This window comes from Emys orbicularis, chromosome 5 (genome assembly GCF_028017835.1).
Source record: "Emys orbicularis isolate rEmyOrb1 chromosome 5, rEmyOrb1.hap1, whole genome shotgun sequence".
Classification (NCBI taxonomy): domain Eukaryota; kingdom Metazoa; phylum Chordata; order Testudines; family Emydidae; genus Emys; species Emys orbicularis.
The window spans coordinates 132,071,170-132,092,673 of NC_088687.1; the positions used below are offsets into that span (position 1 = coordinate 132,071,170).

The 21,504-nt window shown below is 47.1% G+C and overlaps 1 protein-coding gene across 2 annotated transcripts in view; it reads left to right on the top strand.

Moving 5' to 3' along the window:
* SMYD1 (SET and MYND domain containing 1) overlaps nucleotides 1-21,504 on the top strand; it is a 45,056-nt gene that overhangs the window by 18,002 nt on the left and 5,550 nt on the right. The window contains exons 3-7 of one of the 2 annotated variants that reach the window (XM_065405372.1): nucleotides 2,354-2,567; nucleotides 5,546-5,676; nucleotides 9,148-9,186; nucleotides 12,719-12,911; nucleotides 21,161-21,253. In XM_065405372.1, the coding sequence (XP_065261444.1) occupies nucleotides 2,354-2,567; nucleotides 5,546-5,676; nucleotides 9,148-9,186; nucleotides 12,719-12,911; nucleotides 21,161-21,253 (670 nt within the window). The remainder of the gene's footprint in view (nucleotides 1-2,353; nucleotides 2,568-5,545; nucleotides 5,677-9,147; nucleotides 9,187-12,718; nucleotides 12,912-21,160; nucleotides 21,254-21,504) is intronic. The other variant, XM_065405373.1, reaches the window with a different exon arrangement.

Genomic DNA, 21,504 nt, shown 5'->3' on the forward strand with positions numbered 1-21,504 from the left:
GCACTGCCCACCTGCCATTCGCTGCCCCCGGTGTTTGAATTCAGCACGCAAACATGCTGGGCCTTACAGGGTGTCTCGGGTAACGTAATGCTGTAGTATAACCCACTAATTCAAGGAGGATATGAGTTGTTACAACCCCCAGCTTGGGCACTGGGCTCTAGCTCAAACTGTAGCAGCTCGTGATTGTAGCTGTGGAGGCCCCTGTTGTGTTGGCCAAGAGGGCGACTGTCACAGAAGCACACTGTATTCAAACACTGGGCAACTGAGTCCAGCCTGACCCCACCTGAATCCCTGTCCTCACTCTTCTCCAGCAGTCGGGCCTCTCCTGATGGAACTGTGGCTTGAAGTTCTATTGGGCCCTGGACTCTGCGTGTGATCTGCCGTTGCTTGGAAGGGCTTTGGGGGCCTCTGAGACCTAGGGCCTCTTGGGAGATGGACCTGTAGTACCATCTGACCCTGACCGTATGCCACTCTGTGTTTGTTTTGTATTGTGTCACACTGGTGTACCCATACATGCTCTTTGGGGCAAGGACCTGCTATTTGTCCAACCCCAATCACCCACTGAACAGTGCTGTGTACACTTCCAGCCGTGTATAAATAACGCAGCAGAGGAGAGGAAAATCCATTCATTGCTTGGGAAGCTACTGAATGTTTGGAGTTGCGGGGACAGACAGCTTAGAGCGGTGAGGAGAGCTGGAAATAGCTTTGGCCTTTCACTTGCTCACTCCAAATAAATTGGGGAATCTGCTGGTAGCTCTAAGGAAGGTATGTCTAAAAGCCGTTCCTTCCAACAGCAAAGTTGACAGCGCTCGCCATCCAGAAAATAACAAACATTTCTGCAGAGAAGCAAGTTAATCTCCCCTTAAAATAAGAAGTTAAGAGGCAGGTTGGCTTTCGCTAGGACATGGAATTGCCATCTGCTTTCCCTGGGTTTAGTCTGTGCCTCACTGTAGAGTTCCTTCACTTATCAGGCTAGCTATTAATAGCCTCTGTATAAAAATACCCCTTTGTGATACATGAGACTGAAAGGTATTGTTAGCTAGTGGCACACGTAGCTCCAGGGGCTAGCAATCACTCAGACGGCGCTGGCATTGGAGTGTGTGTTGCCAACCACCAGTGTGGGTGTTCAGCCTGCAGGACAAGCAGAGGAAGGATGGAGACAGCATTGCCACTTTTAAACTAACATGTTAACAGTTGCACTGTGCACATCGTCCACCCACGGGGCCTGTGGAGCTCAGGGTGCATTATCCTTCGATGGCTCCACTCCACAGGGGGACCCCCCTTCATGGGGGTCCACTAGGCAGCCACTAGCTGTGGGAGCTCCGTCAGGCCTTCCATGCTGCCAGGAGTGGTGCTGGAGTCCCAGAGGGTACACATAGAGTGGAGAGTGGGTGTGGTGAATAAGAAGGTGCCATTTCTCAGCTCTGATTCTGTAGAGGAAGGATTGACTAGTGGTTAGAGTGACGGCTGGAGACCTAAGTTCAATTCCGCGCTCTGCCATGGACTTTCTCTGTGATCTTGGACAAGTCACTTAGGCTAGGTCCACACTACCCGCCTGATTCGGCGGGTAGAGATCGATCTTCTGGGATCGATTTATCGCGTCCAGATGAGCTGCGATAAATCGATCCCAGAAGCGCTCCCCCCATCGACTGCGGAACTCCTGCTCGCCGAGAGGAGGAAGCGCTGTCGACGGGGGAGCTTGCCTGCGCCGCGTGGACCCGCAGTAAGTAAACTTAGTTCCATCTAGGAAACGTCGACTTCAGCTACGCTATTCTCGTAGCTGAAGTTGCGTTTCCTAGATCGATCCCCCGCCCCAGTGTGGACCAAGCCTTAGTCTATTTCAGTTCCCCGTTTGTAAAATGGGGGTAATAGCACCCACTCCCTGCCCTTGGAGGATATATACATTAAAGAGTGTGAGGTGCTCGGATGACCAGGTAAGCACGGTAATTAGAGCCACAAGTTAATACATTTCATACCATGTTTTAAAAATGAAAAAAATTACCGAACTCCCTGGTTTAAGAGTTTCATGCTTTACTTTACACAACTAGAGAGAGGACACGAACAACAAAAAATTCTCGTCACTTTTCTCCTTTAAGACGCTGCATTGTTTTCCTTCAGTGCTTTGAAGGGCATGTTCAGTTGTATTGGTAGCTACCTGCAAAGGGAGCCAGGAGCCACTGATTAAACTAATTCCAGATGAGAAATTCATCAAGGCCAAATCCCACCCCTGCTTTGCCCTAGTGCAGTGTGATGGCCTCCATTCGGTCCCTGCCACCTTGCTGGGCCTGGGTTTGATTGTCTGTGGATTGCACTAGCACACTGGAGTTTCCTAACACGCTTCTGTATTGGCCAGGCTGGCAGCCCGCATCATGTGGAGGATAGAGCGAGAGGGAGGTGGCCTTACGGAGGGCTGCCTGGTCTCCATCGATGACTTGCAGAACCACGTGGAGAACTTCGGAGAAGAGGAGAAGAAAGAGCTGAGAGCCGACGTGGAGAGTTTCCTCAACTTCTGGCCCCCCCAGAGCCAGCAGTTTGGCATGCAGTACATCTCTCATATATTCGGAGTGGTATGTCAGCCTCCTGGGAGAACAAAGCGAGAGCTATTTATAATGCCCAAGGACAAGGGCTATGCTGAGTTCACAAAGAAGGTTGAAAATGAGCCTTCTGCCACTGACCTCTGTAGCCAATTAGTTGATTTTATCATCCATTTATCATTGTGCTATGTGGCGTTATGGTCAATGCATATGCTGTTGCAAATATAATCAATGTATGCTAAATAGATTTAAGTTGCAGGATTATAGAAGTATAAGATTGACAAGTATTTAGGAGTGATGAGTGTGTATTAGATACATAAGTAAAGCATGGCTGGAACGCAAACCTACAGACTGAGGCCTGTCAGATTTTTGCTTAGACAAACTAGGCCATAGACTTAAGAACACTTGACATGAGTGGATGACGTAGGAATAACCCTATGTCAGTAAGGCCACAAGACTACTGAAAAAGATGTGCCAATAGTTAACGTTATGGAAACCTAGATTGCAATAAACTGCAAGCTGATGTCCAAGATCATGAGACACCTGATTGTAAAATCATGGAATGTTCTGTCTTGACTGCAGGGTACATGTTGTGTGTAGCTGCTATGAGAATAAGAGGACCTAAGAAACAACCTATGTAAAATGGGGCTCCCCAGTATTCACAGGGTGTGGATGTACAGATAAGGAAAAGAGGGTTGAAACCCTCATGCATATGCATAAGATGTTAGGTGTGGACAGAACAACACTTCCCAGTAAAGTAGTTTGCACTTTTCACTAAGGCTCTCCCGACCCCTTACAAACAGTGAGGAAAAACCACGAGGAGTCCTTGTGGCACCTTAGAGACTAAAAAAATTATTTGGGCATAAGCTTTCGTGGGCTAAAACCCACTTACCCAATTACTTTTTGTAATGCTAACAAGGCCAATTCAATCAAGGTGGACTACTTTCCCTCTGTTGACATTCACCCCTTCTTGTCAACTGTTGGAAACAGGCCACTTCCACCTTGATTGAATTGGCCTCATTAGCATTGACCCCCCACTTGGTAAGGCAACTCCCATCTTTTCATGTGCAGTGATATATATACTGCTTACTGTATTTTTCACTCCATGCATCTGATGAAGTGGGTTTTAGCCCATGAAAGCTTATGCCCAAATAAATTTGTTAGTCTCTAAGGTGCCACAAGGACTCCTCATTGTTTTTGCTGATACAGACTAACAAAGCTGAAACAGTGAGGAGTTTCCCCCAGTACCAGAATTCCTATGTGACCTTGGGCAAGTCATTTAGTCTCTGCCTCAGTTCCTCATCGGTAAATGGGAATTGAGGCACAGCGAGTCCAAGTGACTTGCCCAGTGGTAAACTGAGTTCTGCTTGGTGTAGCAGAGAGGGAGGCCTCAGCATAGGCGCTGACTCCGTGGGTGCTCTGGGGCTGGAGCACCCATGAAAAAAAAAAGTGGTTGCTCAGCACCCACCGGTGGCCCTGTCGATCAGCTCCTCCCCCTCCCTCCCAGCGCCTCCCATCTGCTGCGGATCAGCTGTTCAGCGGCGGACAGGAGGCACTGGGAGGGAGGGGGCAGAGCAAGGGTGGACACACTCCAAGGAGGAGGCAGAAGGGGGTGGGGTGGCGGCAGAGTGGGGCTGGGAAGGGGCGGTGTGGGGTGGGGACGGAGCAGGGGCAGGAAGAGGCGGGGTGAGGTAGGGACAGGAAGAGGTGGGGCAAGGTGGGGCCTTGGGGGAAGGAGTGGAGTGGGGGCAGGGCCTGGGGCAGAGCAGGGGTCGGGCACCCCTGGGGAAATGAGAAAGTCGGCGCCTGTGGGCCTCAGTGTACCAGTTATGGCTCTGATTCTCTGCCTGGCCCTGGTACTGGTGAGAGTCGACATGAGGATGCTGTAACGTAAACAGTCCCAAAGAACCATCACCAGCTGAGGATAGAGGGACAGAGTGTGCTCCAGTGATTCCTTCTCCCTGCACCAGGGGCCGATGGGAGGGTTGCATAGGAATTGGCTATGCTGACGCTCAGCCTGCTGGGGGAATCCCCAGCTAGGGGAATGCAGCCAGTCTCTGCTCCCTCTGTGCTGCTCCATTGGGTCAGTGTCAGGAATAACGGAGTCCAGACTCCCTCTCACCTCTGCTAACTGCTAGACTACACTCTGCTTGTCCTTGGCTGGAGGATAGGATCAGGGAGGCCAGGAAAGGAAATAAAACAGATAGTAGTTGAGTGAATTATTTCCTAGTGAACAGTTCATTTGACGGATTTCCCCTCATTTTCTGTCTGTGAATTGTCTTAGGACACCTTATGTTTTTTGATACTGAAATTAGTCACTGAATAATGACTGCAAATAATTCTCAGTTTGTCGGTCATTTGGGAGTTGCCAGGATGTGACAGGCGAAAGTCATTACGAACTGGGTTATTTTTATTTGGATACAGAGGTCACGTGACATTGTTGTGTTCTCAGATTGGGTGAGAGTAGCCTGTAGAATTAGGTTGATACAGGTACTCTCACAAGTTTGGAATTTGCTTCCTGTGGCTGTTCTGAACAAATTGCTTAAAAGTCCCTTTTCCCACGCGACACGTTTGCTGGAATATTTGCAGAAAGTGAACACAAAAGGGGCTTGAACACACTCAAAGCAACGGTATTTACAAATGGGAATAAATATTAGCAGACAGTATTTTGCAGCATTCGCTCCGCTCTGCTCACTGGATCATGCAGTCTGTCTGCTAGAGTTCTGCATTGTGAACTTTCTCGTGCTTTGTCCAGGCTAAAGGATGCTGTTTCTAGCACTCCTTGTGTGTATCTCTCCCTTGTTCCCAAAATTTGAAGGCCACGCCCCTCTGCCTGGAGCACAGAAAATACTCATTTGATGAAGAATCAGTGGGAAATATTCCAAAATCTAGGGTGCTATCTGGGGCTCATTTAAGTCAATGGCAAAACACGCGTTGAATTCAATAGGGCCAAGATTTCACCATTATTCTCCTCCCCTAATACTTTTTTTTGCCTATGTTTTGGGGAGTAGATAAACTGTAATGGCTTCACCCTGAGTGACCAAAGGGGACTGCAGGCTGTCGGCGTGGGCGTCTTCCCCAATCTCTGCCTGGTGAACCATGACTGCTGGCCTGACTGCACCGTCATATTCAACAACGGCAAGTGAGTCCATTTCCATTCTAACGTTTGCCCCAGTGCTTGACTCATTTTCCAGATTTGGTCCCAAGCCTCACGTTGTGCACCTTGGGAAAATCCCTGGGTTTCCTCGTTTTCTGGCTTGTTTGTGGAAAACAAAATATTAGACACCGGAAAGCCAGAGCCCTTAGTGGTGAGCTGCAGGGCTGCTGCTTTTTCTGTCTTTTGTTGTTGTTGTTGTTATTGTTTTTTGGTGCACAAAACAAATATGCAAAAGACACCTAGAAGGCCTGGTCCAAACCACTGAAGCCATTGTTTCAATTGATTTTAGTGGGGTTTGGATCAGCCCCATAACGCTCAAATGGAGTAAAATAGTAACAAGACATATGGGTTACACTTTATATTAAGGTTCCACTTATAAATAATTTACAGTGAATGGATGATTATGGTAAAGCAATTGTTATAAGAGTCCAGGTCAATAGGTTGCTTATAACTGTGGCTTGTAACCACCTTGATGAGTTTATAACTATCTATAACAGAAAATACTCATGTGTCTGGCATGCTTATAATATCTAGTAATCATTTATTAACCCTTAATAAACCATTTATAAATGGAACCTTAATATCAATTGTGTCTGATGTATGTGAACTGAGACCCTCATGTAAATATGGTGCTGAGCACCCACAATTCCTCCAGAGGTCACCTAAAAATAATAGCTGAGACTGAAAGGGATTGTGCAAGTTCCAATGGAAAAGTTCCAGTTGGACAGGGCTGGTAGGTTGCCAGCTGCCAGAACATTTGTCCAGCCAAGTCAAGGGGAGGGGTGTGTGTGTTCAGCACCTCTTGAGATCATGCCCACAGATTTTAACATACAAGGAAGGCCAGATCCTCAGCTGGTGTGAATGGGCATTGCTCCATTGACTTAAACTGACCTATGCTGAGTTACACTAGCTGGGGATCTGGCACACAGTGTATAAATCCGAGCAAAAACTGCTGTCACTTTAATTAAAATAAGAAAACCTCAGAATGGCTGTATTGTTCGTAGGGTTTGTCACATCCTGTTTTCACAAAAACTAAATGTTGGGCCTAAATCAACCTAACAGTGTCCCCTTAATTATCTTCCTCGTGCACCAAAACTGGGAGCTTTAGGGGTGCCAGGAATCGGACTGTAACCCTCATGGCATCTACCGACCATTCAAGCTTTTACGTCCACCAATGGGGAATGAGAAAAGAGCAGGAAACTGCTTTGTAACTGTCAGATTTGGGGAGATAGGGCCTGATCCAAAGACTCTTGGAGTCAATGGGAGTCTTTCCATTGACTTCAGTGGGCTTTGGATCAGAACTATGTCATGGTGATGGGACCTTATAAGAACCTAGATAGATAGCGAAGTAATGAGATCAACAACTCTCACATCTGATCTTGGCTCTTTGGCAGTTATGTACGCCCATGCCCACATTCTGTTACTGAATGTTTTTTAAAAAGGCATTTCAGTTCACTTTCAATAGGCACTGCACACTGGGCCTGGGTTACTTGCAGTGTTATCTGTCATGCCAAGTGTTTGCCTTCAAAAGATGGAGAACATTTTGAGCTGCATTCTAATCTCAGATGCGTGGCAAACACTGGCCTGTCCCTTTAGGACTCCGCTACTGTGCATAAACCCCAAATCCTCCCCCGTGAATGAGGGTACATGCATTGTTTCTTTAATCTGTGGCAGGAAGAGGGCTGGGGATGTTCTGAGGCAGAAACTCTCCAGGGAAACAAGGAAAGAGTAGATTTCAGGACAATGCTATTTCCCTGCTCCTAATTAATGTCCTTGTTCAGTGTTAGAAGAAAGTGACTCCTTCTGTGATTATTTGCCATTGCCATATGACACGGCTGCACAGACCTGGGCTGCACACTGCAGATCTACCCAGGGCCTGGGCTGCAGGAACTTTTCCTCTCTGCTCCCAGGATGGCAGTGGAGCTTCTCCACGCTTGCTACTCCAGCCACAGCTGTAGGACTAGCTTCCACACTGCCTGTATCCCTCTCCATTGGGAGTGATGGCCCAAGCACCCATGTGACAGCTGATCCAGTGGTCTCCCCTCACCTTGCTCCCAAATGCCGACTGTGCAGCCATGGGCAAGGACTCCTTCTGGAGCTGGCCTCTGCAAGGCACAGGGAAGTGCACCTACTCCATGGGCTCGCCAGAGCCTGCCCCTCTGTATTGTGATGTCAGTGAGGTTCTGCCAGACAGGTCTCCTGGGGTCCCCATACTCTGGGCTGTGCTGAGGAAGTGCGAGCACACTAGCAATGTGCGAGCACACTAGCAATTGGTTACATAGACACGCATCAACGCCCACCACATATCTGAGCTTAGAATCTGCTCCTTTGCTTGGAACATTGCTGTTTCTCATGGGTCCTGAGGCCTATTACTATTTTAGCTCTAGATTTCCCGGGCCCTGTGCGGAGTGAGTTGGAGGTCTCAGTACAGTGCTTAGGAAACAAGTGTTCATATGGCAAACCAAGGGGCACTGCAGCTGGCAGCTTCAGCTGAGTTTCAGAATTAACTTCCCTGGAAAATGTGGAGGGAAAAGTCATACATTTAAGATGGTTTATATCATGACTTTACAGATGATTTATTATCTGGTTAGTTACTGCTCTCCCAAATCCCCTCTCAAAGAAAATGTCCCAGACACTGGTATTCTCCAGATCTCTATGCGGTTTCCCCCCTCTCCCCCCCCCCCCAATGAATTTACCAAGACTTGCAAAGTGGGTAAACATGTGAACAAAAATCATGTTCAGGACATCTGCTTACCACTCGGTGGAGTCAGGAAGGACACTCTCCACCCCTCTTGCAATTGGCCAGGTGCATTATAGTGGTTTCTTGTCTTCCTCTGAAACCAATAATAGGTAATGGGGCCTGTTCCCATGACAGTCAATGGGTATTTTGCCATTATTTTTAATGGGGCTCATCAGATATGATCATTTCTATGTTTCTAATAACTGGGCCTGATTTTCCTTTCATGCTGGTTTTAAGCCAGTGTATATCTATTGGTGTCAATGGAGTGATTCATGATTTATGGAAAAAAATCAGATCCATTCTTTCCATAATGTTGCAAAACATGAGTCTCTCTCATCCAGTGACTGAGGTTGTCCATATATGCCCAGTTCCTAGCAGATAACACCTGTCCACGGCTAAACTAACTGATTCCCCCTTGACACTCACATGCGGTCTTGTGCAGAATGCTCCTTAAGTCACGGTGCCGGGACAGCTGCCAGCTGAAAGTGCCCCAGGCCACCAATGGCCGATTCGGTTACAGCAGCTGTATAGTGACAGCAGAGAGCTACGTTGCTTCAGACTCCACCCTGCAACCGGATACGGGTCTGTCCCTGGGACCCCTGTATGTCCCCCAGACCGTGAGCAGCTACTGTTCCATATACTGTATGTGCCGATTCCATTTTGCTTGTGTCGTATGTGTACCTGTGTAAACTGCAGATGTTTGTTTTGTCTTTCAGTCATGAGGCTGTAAGATCAATGTTCCACACACAGATGAGGTGGGTTGGTCTTGTAAGCATAATCCTTCCCCTTTGACCTTCCCTTCTGACCCTGTGTTAACTAAAAGCCACAAGCAACAATGATGAGGCTTGAAGCTGCCTCGGTTTGTGGATAGTTTCACTCTCCCCATTCTCGGAATGTAAATGTTTCCCCACCCCATGTGTAAAGCCCCACTAAACCCAAAGCCTCCCTTTGTAACCTCTGCATTTTGTAGTAGATTTTTAAAAAAGCTGACACTATTCAGTATGCTCAGACCTGCCACTTGTTAATGCCCTCTCTGTCTCCTCATTCCTTCCTTCCCCTGCCCTGCTTCAGTATTTCCCTTCATGCACTCTTCACTCCTGTTCTCTCAACTACAGAAAGAGCATGAAAGTCCAGCAAGGCCTCGCTAACCTTGCCCAGCCCCAAATAATTGCAATAAAACCTGGTTTATTATGAGATGAGAAGTGATTGCATTACTGACAAACTAAATACTCTGTGTTTCTTTGTAACAAACAGTTCCCTCTGGATGCACTGACTACAGTGGCAATACTCTGAGATTTAGATGTCATCCATTTTTACCTTTACAGTTGTTCCTGTTATGCCTTTTTACGATGCCACTGTTACCTGTTCAAAATATTTTCCTGTGTGGTGTTTTAAAAGGATTTTTAAAGGTGTATTTTTTTTTAAATTCTCTGGTTACCTCATTGCACTTGATATCTTGCAATCTGTTTAGTTTAAAGGGACACTGTTGTCTTAACATATATCATCCAGAATCTCAACACGTAAACCAGCATAGCTCCATTGACTTCAATACGATCTGCATCCAGAACAAGCAGGCAATTCATTGTCATAAATTAGAACTGAAATATTTTTAAATGATTTTCACCATTAATGTTGTTTGTTTTCTCAATGCATTTCCATGAAAATAGACTAGTGAGTTTCACGTTTGTTTACAGACATCATATCTGGTCAACTTCATTTTCTGGCTGTTTTGCGTCAGCACAATAGGGCAATGTTCCGGTTACAAACACTGCAAGTTCATTGGAATTTTGGAGGAAGACGGGAAGGTCGTGGGAGCAGTTTTGTTGATCTTAAAGTCTTGTAAAAACCCTGTTTTGAGCCCTTATTAAGCAGACAGTGTCCCTGTAACTGTATAGTTCCAAACAATTCCTTGTATTTCTACTTTTTTCCCCAAAATTTGCCAGTTCCTTCTATGGTACGGCTGGCTGGTTAAAAATACCTAAACGTCTACTGTGCTTGGACTACCGGGGCATTATCAGAGTTCAAAAGCTTGATTTTGTTTCTCCAAGTTTATGACTGGCCTTAGTTAAGGCTCCACTAAGGCTGAAAAAGGATGTGCATATATGTAAATCTTCACCATGGATACTGTACCTTATGCATTTTCTCCTTAGAGTCACGGCTGGTTGCACCTTACTCTGTGTAAATGTAGTACTTTCTTGTGACATAACTAATAGCTGTCCTTTTTGATGGCATATTCAGTGATGAGTCTAGTATGAAATAGCCTGTTGATATAATCTAATGCCAACAGGTGGTCAGGGCCAGCAGCACAGGATGAGTAACTTAGGTAGCAGCCCTAGAATTTTATGGCTGAGAGATTCAAAATTGCAACCCCTGCATAAAAACAAACAAACAACAACAAAAAACAAGGAGTCCTTGTGGCACCTTAGAGACTAACAAATTTACTTGGGCATAAGCTTTCGTGGGCTAGAACCCACTTCATAGTTATGGTCAAAAAACATAGTTATCCTGCGCAAATTTTAATCCTCTTGGAAAAATGCAGTAATGAAAATCACTGAAGTAGATCTGCTCCATCCCTTGAAAATTCCCCGGGTATGCTTTTGGCTGTATTTGCATTGGGTGCCACTGTTTAAATGAAAGTCAGGAGTTCTCATATGACCTACCCTGTACTGCTGAAGTCAATGGGAATGTTGCTATTGACTTCAATAGGAACGGGCTCAAACCTTTAGTAAAAGAGGATAACTATTTGAATTGTTTCAGTTCCCATGGCCCCACTTTCCTCCCGCTCAGGTCTGGTGTGCTGCTCCATTTAGCTCTGCAGTTTACAAACTAATGTCGTTACTGCCGCTCTCAAGGCAGTGATGGGTCATGCAACTAACCAGCTGAGTAACAGCAGGATTGGGAGCATGGTGATAGATTAAAACAAGGTAAAATGTACTGTAGATCCGGTCACTGGACTAGCTCCGTTTTGCTGATATGTAAGTATGTTTAGCAATGCACAAATACATTTCGCCCACTAACTGGCATTGCAGGAACAGCCCTGGGGCTCTGTTCCCAAAAATGTAGTGATCTAGTGCTAAGGATGGCCAGAGTTGCTAGTAGGTGGATGGGGAGAAGGGTCAAAAAGGGTAGAATAAAGGATATATATATATATAAACAACCTAGTTCTTTTAACCATCTCTGAGGGCCTTATTTACAGTCACTTGATGGAGCTTTCCCCACCTTCGATAGTAACCTTGCTGGGCTCAATTCTCCTCTCAGTCACACCAATGCAGCCCGTTAACTTCAGTGGGCTTGTACCAGTGTAAAGCAGAGGAGAATTTGGCCTGCTCCAGTGAAACAAACTATGGTGGACTTTTGAGTATCCAAGGGCTTTTAAACACATGCTAGGGGATGAAACCAAGATGCAAAGTGCTGGCTCTTTAAGGGGGTGGGGTGGCATCATTCTGTAGCTTTCACCAGAGTACTGTAGTAGCAATTCTTATTTTCTGTATGGTCAGTAAAGACAATAGTAACATGCTGGCAGTTAGAGACATGGGACAGTTTTGTTAGGAAACCTGAAGCCCATGTGAGATTGGCCTCACTGCACATTTGAAGCGTGGCCATCTTCACTGAAGGGTTTGCTAAATCTTTGAGTAGAGATGGTGAAGGGACATGAAAGTCACTTTCAGATTCCTGATCCAGGGCTTTGGAAAAAACAAAGAGTCTCTCCCACCTTTCAGGAATCTAACCCACGTTTTACACTGAGTCCAGTATGGCCTGGGTGGGGTGGGGAGGCAGTTTAGTCAGTGCTTTGTGAATATTCACAGGGTGCAGACATGATCAGAAAGGCTAGTTTTAGTGGTAGCTGTCTTCATTTGAGGAGATTCCCCTGTAAACCAGGACACAGCAATGGCCTGGAACCAAAGATCCAAATCCAACTACCCTGAAACATAATAAAAGTTTGTATCTTAGATTCAGCCCCTAGCTATATAAGTGGATCCAGATCTGAATATCACATTTCAGGCCATTTACTACTTTCAAGTGAACTTCTGGTTGGGACAGAGAGAGGTGCAAGAAGCGGTGAAGGGTTTGGACTAGGCGTTTTGTAGTGTGATTTAGAATAGCTGAAGTGCTGCACAGCTGTGTATTTTCTTCAGTATTCGAAGGGTTAAAGTGGTCCTTTAAGATAACAGTTTGCTTATCGGAGGCAGGATCTTTAGTGGAAATTGTCCCTTTTCGTTTTGCAAACAGTGTCCTGGACTTGAGATGTCGCTTTCTAATTCCACATCTCTTCTTGTCTGAAACCAGAATCGAGCTGCGTGCGCTGGGTAAGATCTCACCTGGGGAAGAGCTGACTGTCTCCTATGTCGATTTCCTCAATGTCAGCGAAGAGCGGAGGCAGCAGCTGCAGAAGCAGTACTATTTTGACTGCACGTGTGAGCACTGCCAGAAAGGGATCAAAGATGATCTGATGCTGGCTGTAAAAGAAGGTGAAAACAAGGTACATCACTGACTTTGTTAGCAGCTCTCAGTCATGGGGCGATGCTTCTTCTTTACTATTTGTATTGAGCAGACAATAGGGGCTACCGCCCAGGGAATAGAAGACAGGGTAGGCCAGAGCTAGCCCAGGTAGGTTAAAAGGAAGTTTCCCTGGTTACAAACACAGGGTCTAGGTCAGCGTTTCGGCCGCCAGGGGCTTTTCTTGGGTAGTGATTTTGGGGGAAGGGGCAAAGCAGTGGCCCCTCCTCTGGGGCTGCCAGGAGGGGTTGGGCCCTGCCCTCCTCTGGAGCCACAAACACCAGAGGAGCAGACAGCCGGTGTGAGTTCCCCACCTTCCCGGGGGCGGTGGGATTCAGGCTTCTGGCTTCAGCCCTGGGGTGGTGGATGGCAGGGTCTGGCTGCACAGCAGCGGGCTCCTGCCACTGGCTCTGTCCGCGGGGCTTTGGGCTCCAGGCTTTGGCTACACTGCAGCAGGCTCCATCCAAAGGGCTGAGTAAATCTGCTGGGAAAAGTGATATTTGAATGTCTGTTAATATCACTTTTGCTGCCTCCCATCTAGCTAACAAGTCTGCTGCTGTGAAAAGTGATATTAACAAACCTACAGATATCGCTTTTCACAGAAGCAGACTTACTAGCTAGCAAGTCTAAAAAAATGCAACCAAAAAAGCAAAAGAAACAACAATAAAAAAAAGACAAGAACATGCAAAGCACCTTGTTTGTGTTTCTATTCTGTTTAGGTCCAGTAAAGAATAGAGACGACTGTACATTATTTTTATTATTGAGTCTGCAAAAAAACCCTCCATAAATAAGTTATTATGATTTGGACATGTATATGTGCATATTTATTTGTTTTTCATAAAGTTAATTAAGTATTTTAGGAAAAATTGCCTGAGTGGCCACCAGCAAGAGTTGGTGGCCGCACTCTGAGGCCACCAAAAACATTGTTGTGAGAACCCCTGGATAGGTCTTTGTGGGTGGCTGCATTGGGTCGATTCTCTGTGGGAAGTTCACATGACAGGCTGTTTGTCTTTTGGGCAGAAGCATAGTGACTTGTATTTGTTTATTATTCAGCTTCACCTGAGTTCTTGGAAGAATAGTTTGTGGGGTGTCTTGTAGGTATTAGGCTGTTTTCCTTGACAGGCTGTTTTATTTTGTGACGGTGCTGATAGCTCCTGATTACATGTAAGTGGGAATTTTCCCCCCTTGATTGCTGTTCTCTTTCTTTATTCACACAATGATCAGCCCCCCTCTAAATCAAAGCACAGCTGAACTACCTTAAGGACCTAGTCCTGCAACTTTGCACTCATGCAAGTAGCATCATGAAATCAGTAAAAGCTTGATCCTGCAATGTGAGTCCTGTACTTGATTTTGTTAGGACTACTCCCGCAAGTAAAGTTTTACAGGATCAGGCCCTAATTGAAGTCGAGGGGACTACTTGTACAACCAGGAACCACTCACATGAGTAAGGGCTGCATGCAGCCCGTAACTCCTACTAACTGCTGGGAGACCACTGCAAATTAAACTGTTGTTTCGTTTTTATTCTTTACTATAATAATTCATCGTGTACTAGTAAATTACCTATCTCTATTCTGTATCTGTGGTCACTTGTACCACACTTATCACTGTGGGGTCTGAACACCTCCAGCAATATATTCAGAAATCTGAGATCTTTCTACAGCACCTGCTGTTAAACCTTTAGGCTACATCTACACAAGGAGTGAGGGAATGCGATTCCCTGGCTCATGTACATATACTCGTGTTAGTTCTCATCCAGCTAGGGTGCGTATAAATAGCATTGTAGTCATGGTAGCACCGGTACAGGAGTGGAGTCACATACCCACTGCTTTTCAGGTGGGCTTGTACTCAGCAGGGCTAAGCCATGCCTCTGCGGCTGGTCATAGTGTTGACAGAGCCTTAGTGAGCAGCAAGGGCTTGTGTGTCTCTGTGGCTAGGTCTACACTACCCGCCTGAATCGGCGGGTAGAAATCGATCTCTTGGGGATCGACTTATCGCGTCTCGTTAGGACGCGACAATCGATCCCCGAATCGACGCGCTTACTCCACCAGCGGAGGTGGGAGTAAGCGCCGTCGACTGGGAGCCGCGGCAGTCGATTTTGCCGCCGTCCTCACAACAGGGTAAGTCGGATCTGATAAGTCGAATTCAGCTACGCTATTCGCGTAGCTGAATTTGCGTATCTTAAATCGACCCCCCCCTGTAGTGAGGATGTAGCTAGTGTGTGTATCAGTGGGGATCTGCAATACATACAGTCAGCGTGTGTCACTTTCAGGGTGAATATTTTCCATATCTTTTAGTGCCCTCATGGAAAAATCTCCCTGTACCTATGCAAGACCTGGGATTTTATGTATTAAAAATACTCTCCATGCATAGGTAATAAATCTTGGTATTGATCTTAACAGGAGACAGTGTCTGCTTGCTGCCCAGCTTTTCTGCATTCTCCGAATTCAGGCTCAGTCCCCAGTTAGTAGCAGCCCTCACAGCTGCATGGAAAATGCCCTCTGAATAAATGACAGTTTACGTACTCGACAGCCGTTCCATTCTCTGATCCTTCACCGCTTCAAATTAGTGGAAAAAGCTTCCATCGTTTTCAGTGGGACTGGGATTAGGCTCTTAGTGAAGGCAGGAAACAGCTTTCATTTAACAATTCATGTAGGCAAATGGGATAGCCCCTCCGCCCCCCTCCCCTCAAGCATGTGCTGCTACTGTTTAAGTGACATTTCAAGTGCCCATTATAGGAGTCCCTTACTCAGACAAAACAACTTGCATTGACATCAAAAGTCCTTTTGAACAAAGTCTGCAAGACAGGCTAGGACCCCAGGGGTACGTCTACACAGCAGCCAGGAGGTGTGAGTCCCAACTGGGCTAGAAAAGACATACACTAGCTCTGCTTGAATTAGCATGCTAAAAATAGCAGTGTGGATGTTGAGGCACAGGTAGTGGCATGAGCTGGCTGGTTGAGTCCAAGCCCGCCTGGCCCCCCGACCACACTCTGGTGGCTAGCCTGTGCCACAATGTCCATATTGTTATTTTTAGTGTGAGTTTGAGCAGCACTAGCATGTGCCTGTCTACCTGGGCTGGGAGGCATGCTCTCACCTGCAGTGGAGACATATCCCAAAAGCACTATTCAGGCTTAAACCCGGGTTAAAATCTGGTTATCTTCAGTAGTTTCAGTCTTTTAAGCTATAACTCTGTATACAGGCTCTGAGTAAAAGACCCTTCTTGTTCCTCGTATTGTAAACTTTCAGGGCACTTTCTCGCCTGGCTGTCATTAGGATCACGGGTGGCCGTCTCCACAAATTTAGCAAAATCTAACACAAAGATTCTCCAAGCCTCCCGCAGTCCAGATGTTAAAAGCAAACAACGGAGGGATCAAAATCTATTCCTCAGGTTCAAACCCAGGATTACTGCTTTGGTTCTTGGTCATATAACAGTGTTGTCAATTTTATTGTGAATTTCACAATAAAGGGTGTTTTTCTTGAAGCCCCACCTCAGGGCATCATGTGATAATAAAACAACTTCAGCTTTCCTTAGAAACAAAAGAAGTAGATTTTTAGCCCGTGTGATTGCGGGGAAAACTGTAGTGTTTAATTTCAGAAAGGGGAACTACACAAAAATGAGGAAGTTAGTGAAACAGAAATTAAAAGGTATAGTGCAAAAAGTGAAATCCCTGCAAGCTGCATGGAAACTTTGTAAAGACACCATAAAAGAGGCTCAACTTAAATGTATAACCCAAATTAAAAAACATAGCAAGAGAACCAAAAAAGTGCTACCGTGGCTAAACAACAAAGTAAAAGAAGCAGTGAGAGGCAAAAAGGCATCCTTGAAAAAGTGAAAGTTAAATCCTAGTGAGGAAAATAGAAAGGAGCATAAACACCGGCAAATGAAGTGTAAAAATATAATTAGGAAGACCAAAAAAGAATTTGAGGAACAGCTAGCCAAAGACTCAAAAAGTAATAGCAATTTTTTTTTTAAGTACATCAGAAGCAGGAAGCCTGCTAAACAGCCAGTGGGGCCACTGGACGATCGAGGTGCTAAAGGAGCACTCAAGGATGATAAGGCCATTGACCAGAAACTAAATGAATTCTTTGCATCGGTCTTCACAGCTGAGGATGTGAGGGAGATTTCCAAACCTGAGCCATTCTTTTTAGGTGACAGATCTGAGGAACTGTCCCAGATTGAGGTGTCATTCATAGGTGTGTGTACGGGGTGTGCCGGGTGTGCCCCGGCACACCCTAATGCCCTGAGCTCCAGCTGGGAAGGCTGCTCCTCCCCCCTCCCCTCCTCAGCTGTTTGCCGGGCAGGCTCAAATCAACTGCTTCCTGCCTCCCTGCTCCGGCAGGGGCCGAGTGAGTCTCACACACACATACACACACACACACTAAAAAAAAGCCTTAGGGTTAGGTGTGGGCGGGAGTGCGGGGCTATCAGCAGCAGCACAGCCAGCCCCTGCTTGCCTAGGGCTGCCCCGCACCTCTTGGGCTGGTGGCCATGGCGTCCACGTGTATGGCTGCTCCCTGCCAGCCAGGCTCCACTCCGGCCAGAGCAGGCAGCAGGTGACCCAAGGGAGCCCAGCTAGGCTAGGGCTGGGTGCAGTGGGAGAAGCTCCAGATACCGGCAGGAGCCATGCGGGGGTGGGGGAAGAGAAGCCCCAGACGGGGCTGGAGCCACGTGGGGGGTGGGAGTGGGGGTGGAGGAGAAGCCCGGACTCCGGCAGGAGCTGCACTGGGGGGGGGAGAAGCCCGGACCCGAGCAGGAGCTGCCTGGGGGGAGGAGGGAGAAGAGGAGAAGCTCGGACCCCGGCAGGAGCTGCACTGGAGCGGAGGAGCCACACTGGGGCAGGGAGGAGAAGCCGGACCCTGGCAGAAGATGTGGGGTTGAAGTCCCCGTCTCGGGAGCCCCAGCCACCCTAGTGGCAAAAGTTGCAGGGCTGAAGCCCTGACCCCACTCTGTGTGGAGCTGGCCTGAGCCCCTCTGTCTCCCATCCCACCTGTGGAGCTGGGGCTGCGTGCTTCTGCGGGGCAGTGTTTGGCTCCGCGGGAGGCTAGGACCCTCATCTCATGGTAAGGGGTCCAGGGCCAGGGGGGTTGGATAAGGGGTGGGGGCAGTCAGGGGACAGGGAGCAGGGTGGGTTGGATAGGGGGTGGGATCCCGGGGGGGTGGTTAGGGGCAGGGGGTCTCTGGAGGGGGCAGTCAGGGAGCAGGGGGGGTTGGATGGGGCATGGGAGTCCCACGGTCTGTCAGGGGGCAGGGGGTGGATAGGGGTCAGGGCAGTCAGGGGACAGGGAGCAAGGAAGGTCCTGGGGGGGCAATTGGGGGGGGTCTTTGGAGGCGGTGGTCAGGGGACAAGGAGCTGGGGGGGTTGGATGAGTCAGGAGTTCTGGGGGGGCTGTCAGGAGGCAGGGGTTGGAGAGGGGTTAGGGGAGGCAGGGAGCAGAGGGGGTTGTATGGGTCAGGAGTTCTGGGGGGGGCCTGCCAGGGGGTGGGGAGCGGTTGGATAGGCATGGCAGTCCTGGGGGTCTGTCTAGGGGCAGGGATGTGGATAAGGGTCGGGGCAGTCAGGGAACAGGTAGGGGGTAGGGTCCTAGGGGGGCAGTCAGGGGACAAGGAGCAGGGAGGCTTAGATAGGGGGAGGGGTTCTGGGGGGCAGTGAAGGGCAGGGGTCCCAGGAGGTGGTAGTCAGGGGACAAGGAGCAGGGGGGGTTGGGGGTTCTGAGGGGGGCAGTCAGGGGGCGGGAAGTAGGAGGGAGTGGATGGGGGCAGGGTGGGGCTAGGGCAGGGTGGGGCTCCCTGGGTGCACACCCTAATGAAATGGGCTGTGCATGCCTATGGTGTCATTAGAGGAGGTTTTGGAACAAATTGATACACTAAACAGTAATAAGTTACCAGGACCAGATGGTATTCACCCAAGACTTCTGAAGGAACTCAAAGGTGAAATTGCAGAACTACTAACTGTAGTCTGTAATCTATCATTTAAATCAGCTTCTGTACTAAATGACTGGAGGATAGCTAATGTGACACCAATTTTTAAAAAGGGCTCCAGAGGTGATTCCGGCAATTACAGGTCGGTAAGCCTGACTTCAGTACCTGGCAAACTGGTTGAAACTATAGTCAACATAAAATTGTAAGACACATAGATGAACATAATTTGTATGGGAAGAATCAACATGTTTTTTGTAAAGGGAAATCATGCCTCACCAATCTACTAAAATTCTTCGAGGGGGTCAACAAGCAGGTGGACAAGGGGGATCCAGTGGATATAGTGTACTTAGATTTTCAGAAAGTCTTTGACAAGGTCCCTCACCAAAGGCTCTTAAGCAGAGTAAGCTCTCATGGGATAAGAGGGAAGGTCCTCTCATGGATTGGTAACTGGTTAAAAGATAGGAAACAAAGGGTAGGAATAAATGGTCAGTTTTCAGAATGGAGAGAGGTAAATAGTAGTGTCCCCCAGGGGTCTGTACTGTGACCAGTCCTATTCAACATATTCATAAATGATCTGGGGAAAGGGGTAAACAGTGAGGTGGCAAAATTTGCGGATGATATAAAACTCAGCAAGATAATTAAGTTCAAAGCAGACTATGAAGAGTCCCAGGCAGATTGCGAAGAGCTACAAAAGGGTCTCTCAAAACTAGGTGACTGGGCAACAAAATGGCAGATGAAATTCAATGTTGATAAATGCAAAGTAATGCACATTGGAAAACATAATCCCAACTATACATATAAAATGATGTGGTCTAAATTAGCTGCTACCGCTCAAAAAAGAGATCTTGGAGTCATTGTGGATAGTTCTCTGAAAACATCCACTCAATATGCAGCGACAGTAAAAAAAAAGCTAACAGAATATTGGGAATCATTAATAAATGGATAAATAATAAGACAGAAAATATCATATTGCCTCCATATAAATCCATGGTACACCTACATCTTGAATAATGTGTTCAGATGTGGTTGCCCCATCTCAAAAAAAGATATGTTGGAATTGGAAAAGAATCCAAAAAGGGCAACAAAAATGATTAGGGGTATGGAACAGCTTCCATATGAGAAGAGATTAATAAGACTAGGACTTTTCAGCTTGGAAAAGAGACGACTTGGGGGGGGGGGGGTATGATAGAGGTCTTTAAAATCATGAGTAGTGTGGCAGCAGGTTTAAAACAAACAAAAGGAAGTATTTCTTCACACAACACACAATCAACCTTTGGATCTCCTTGCCAGAGGATGTTGTGAAGGCCAAGACTATACAGGGTTCAAAAAAGAGCTAGATAAGTTCATGGAGGATAGGTCCATCAATAGCTATTAGCCAGGATGGGCAGGGATGGTGTCCCTAGCCTCTGTTTGCCAGAAGCTGGGAATGAGCACCTGATGATTACCTTTTCTGCTCATCCCCTCTGTGGCACGTGGCATTGGCCACTGTCAGAAGACAGGATACTGGGCTAGATCGACCTTTGGTCTGACCCAGTATGGCCGTTCTTATGTTCTTATTGCAAAGAATTGGGAACCCCAGAAACTCAAAAACCAGAAGGCAAAGAAAAAGAACCCAACATTAATTAGTTTTTAAATTGCATGATTTTTTAAGACAATCTCAATATTTTGGGGCCCTGACTTGTGGTTTTGGAATGCTTGCAGCTGGCATTCCAGCATGGAGAGATGGAAGGAGTATTTCAAGGCAAGGTGGGAAGTCATGTTTTGGCCCAAATGCTGACCGTTTTTCCAGTATGTAAATAAAATATAGGGTTAAATTCCTCCCTGGTATAACTCCATAGAAGTCTCAGTCAATGGCCCCAATCTTGCCATACATTGTGCACATACAGCACCTGGTGACACCATGTAACCCCATTGAGGGCAGCCTGTTTTCTGTCTCCCATGCTCAGTCTTTTTTATTCCCCCGTGAGGTTTGCAAGAGTCTCCCAATTGCCAATCACTAACTTTTGACATTTTGCATGAACAAACAAACAAAACCAAGTCCCCCAAACCACTCAGGTCTCTCCCCGCCCCCACGCCCCTGTCCCAGTGAGAGCACAATCAGGCCATATATATGCAGTAGCAGCACTGAGTGACACTGTAGGTTAGTACAGGTAGGGGCTGATCTGCTCCTGTTGAAATCAGTGGAAGTTTTACTATTGAGTTCAATGGTAGCAAGCTTCAGGACCTCAGTGTGGCAGCTGGTTCTATTCTGGGGAGAATGGGTGTTACTTCAGAAGTGAATTCATTTCAATAGCTTTCCAATCCTGTCCCCAGCCCTCCCAAGACGTAGTGAAGGAAGTTCTCCAGTTCTCCAAGGACACCCTGGAGAAGATCAACAAGGCCCGCTCCGAGGGGGTCTACCATGAAGTAAGTCACGGTGTCTTTGGTCTCTTGTCACTGCAGAACTTCAGGGAAAGGAAGCGGGCCTGGCTCTCTCCTGAGGCAGCTGATCTCACCGAGCCACTGGGTGGACTCTGACAGCATTTGTGTTGTCATATTAATGAAACAGTCCTGCAGACAGGGGTACTAGTTGCATACTCAAGCTGACGGGTCAGTTTGCTGATGTCAGTGTTTATGGGGCAGACAATAAATGAATACACTGAAATTAATTCACCAGT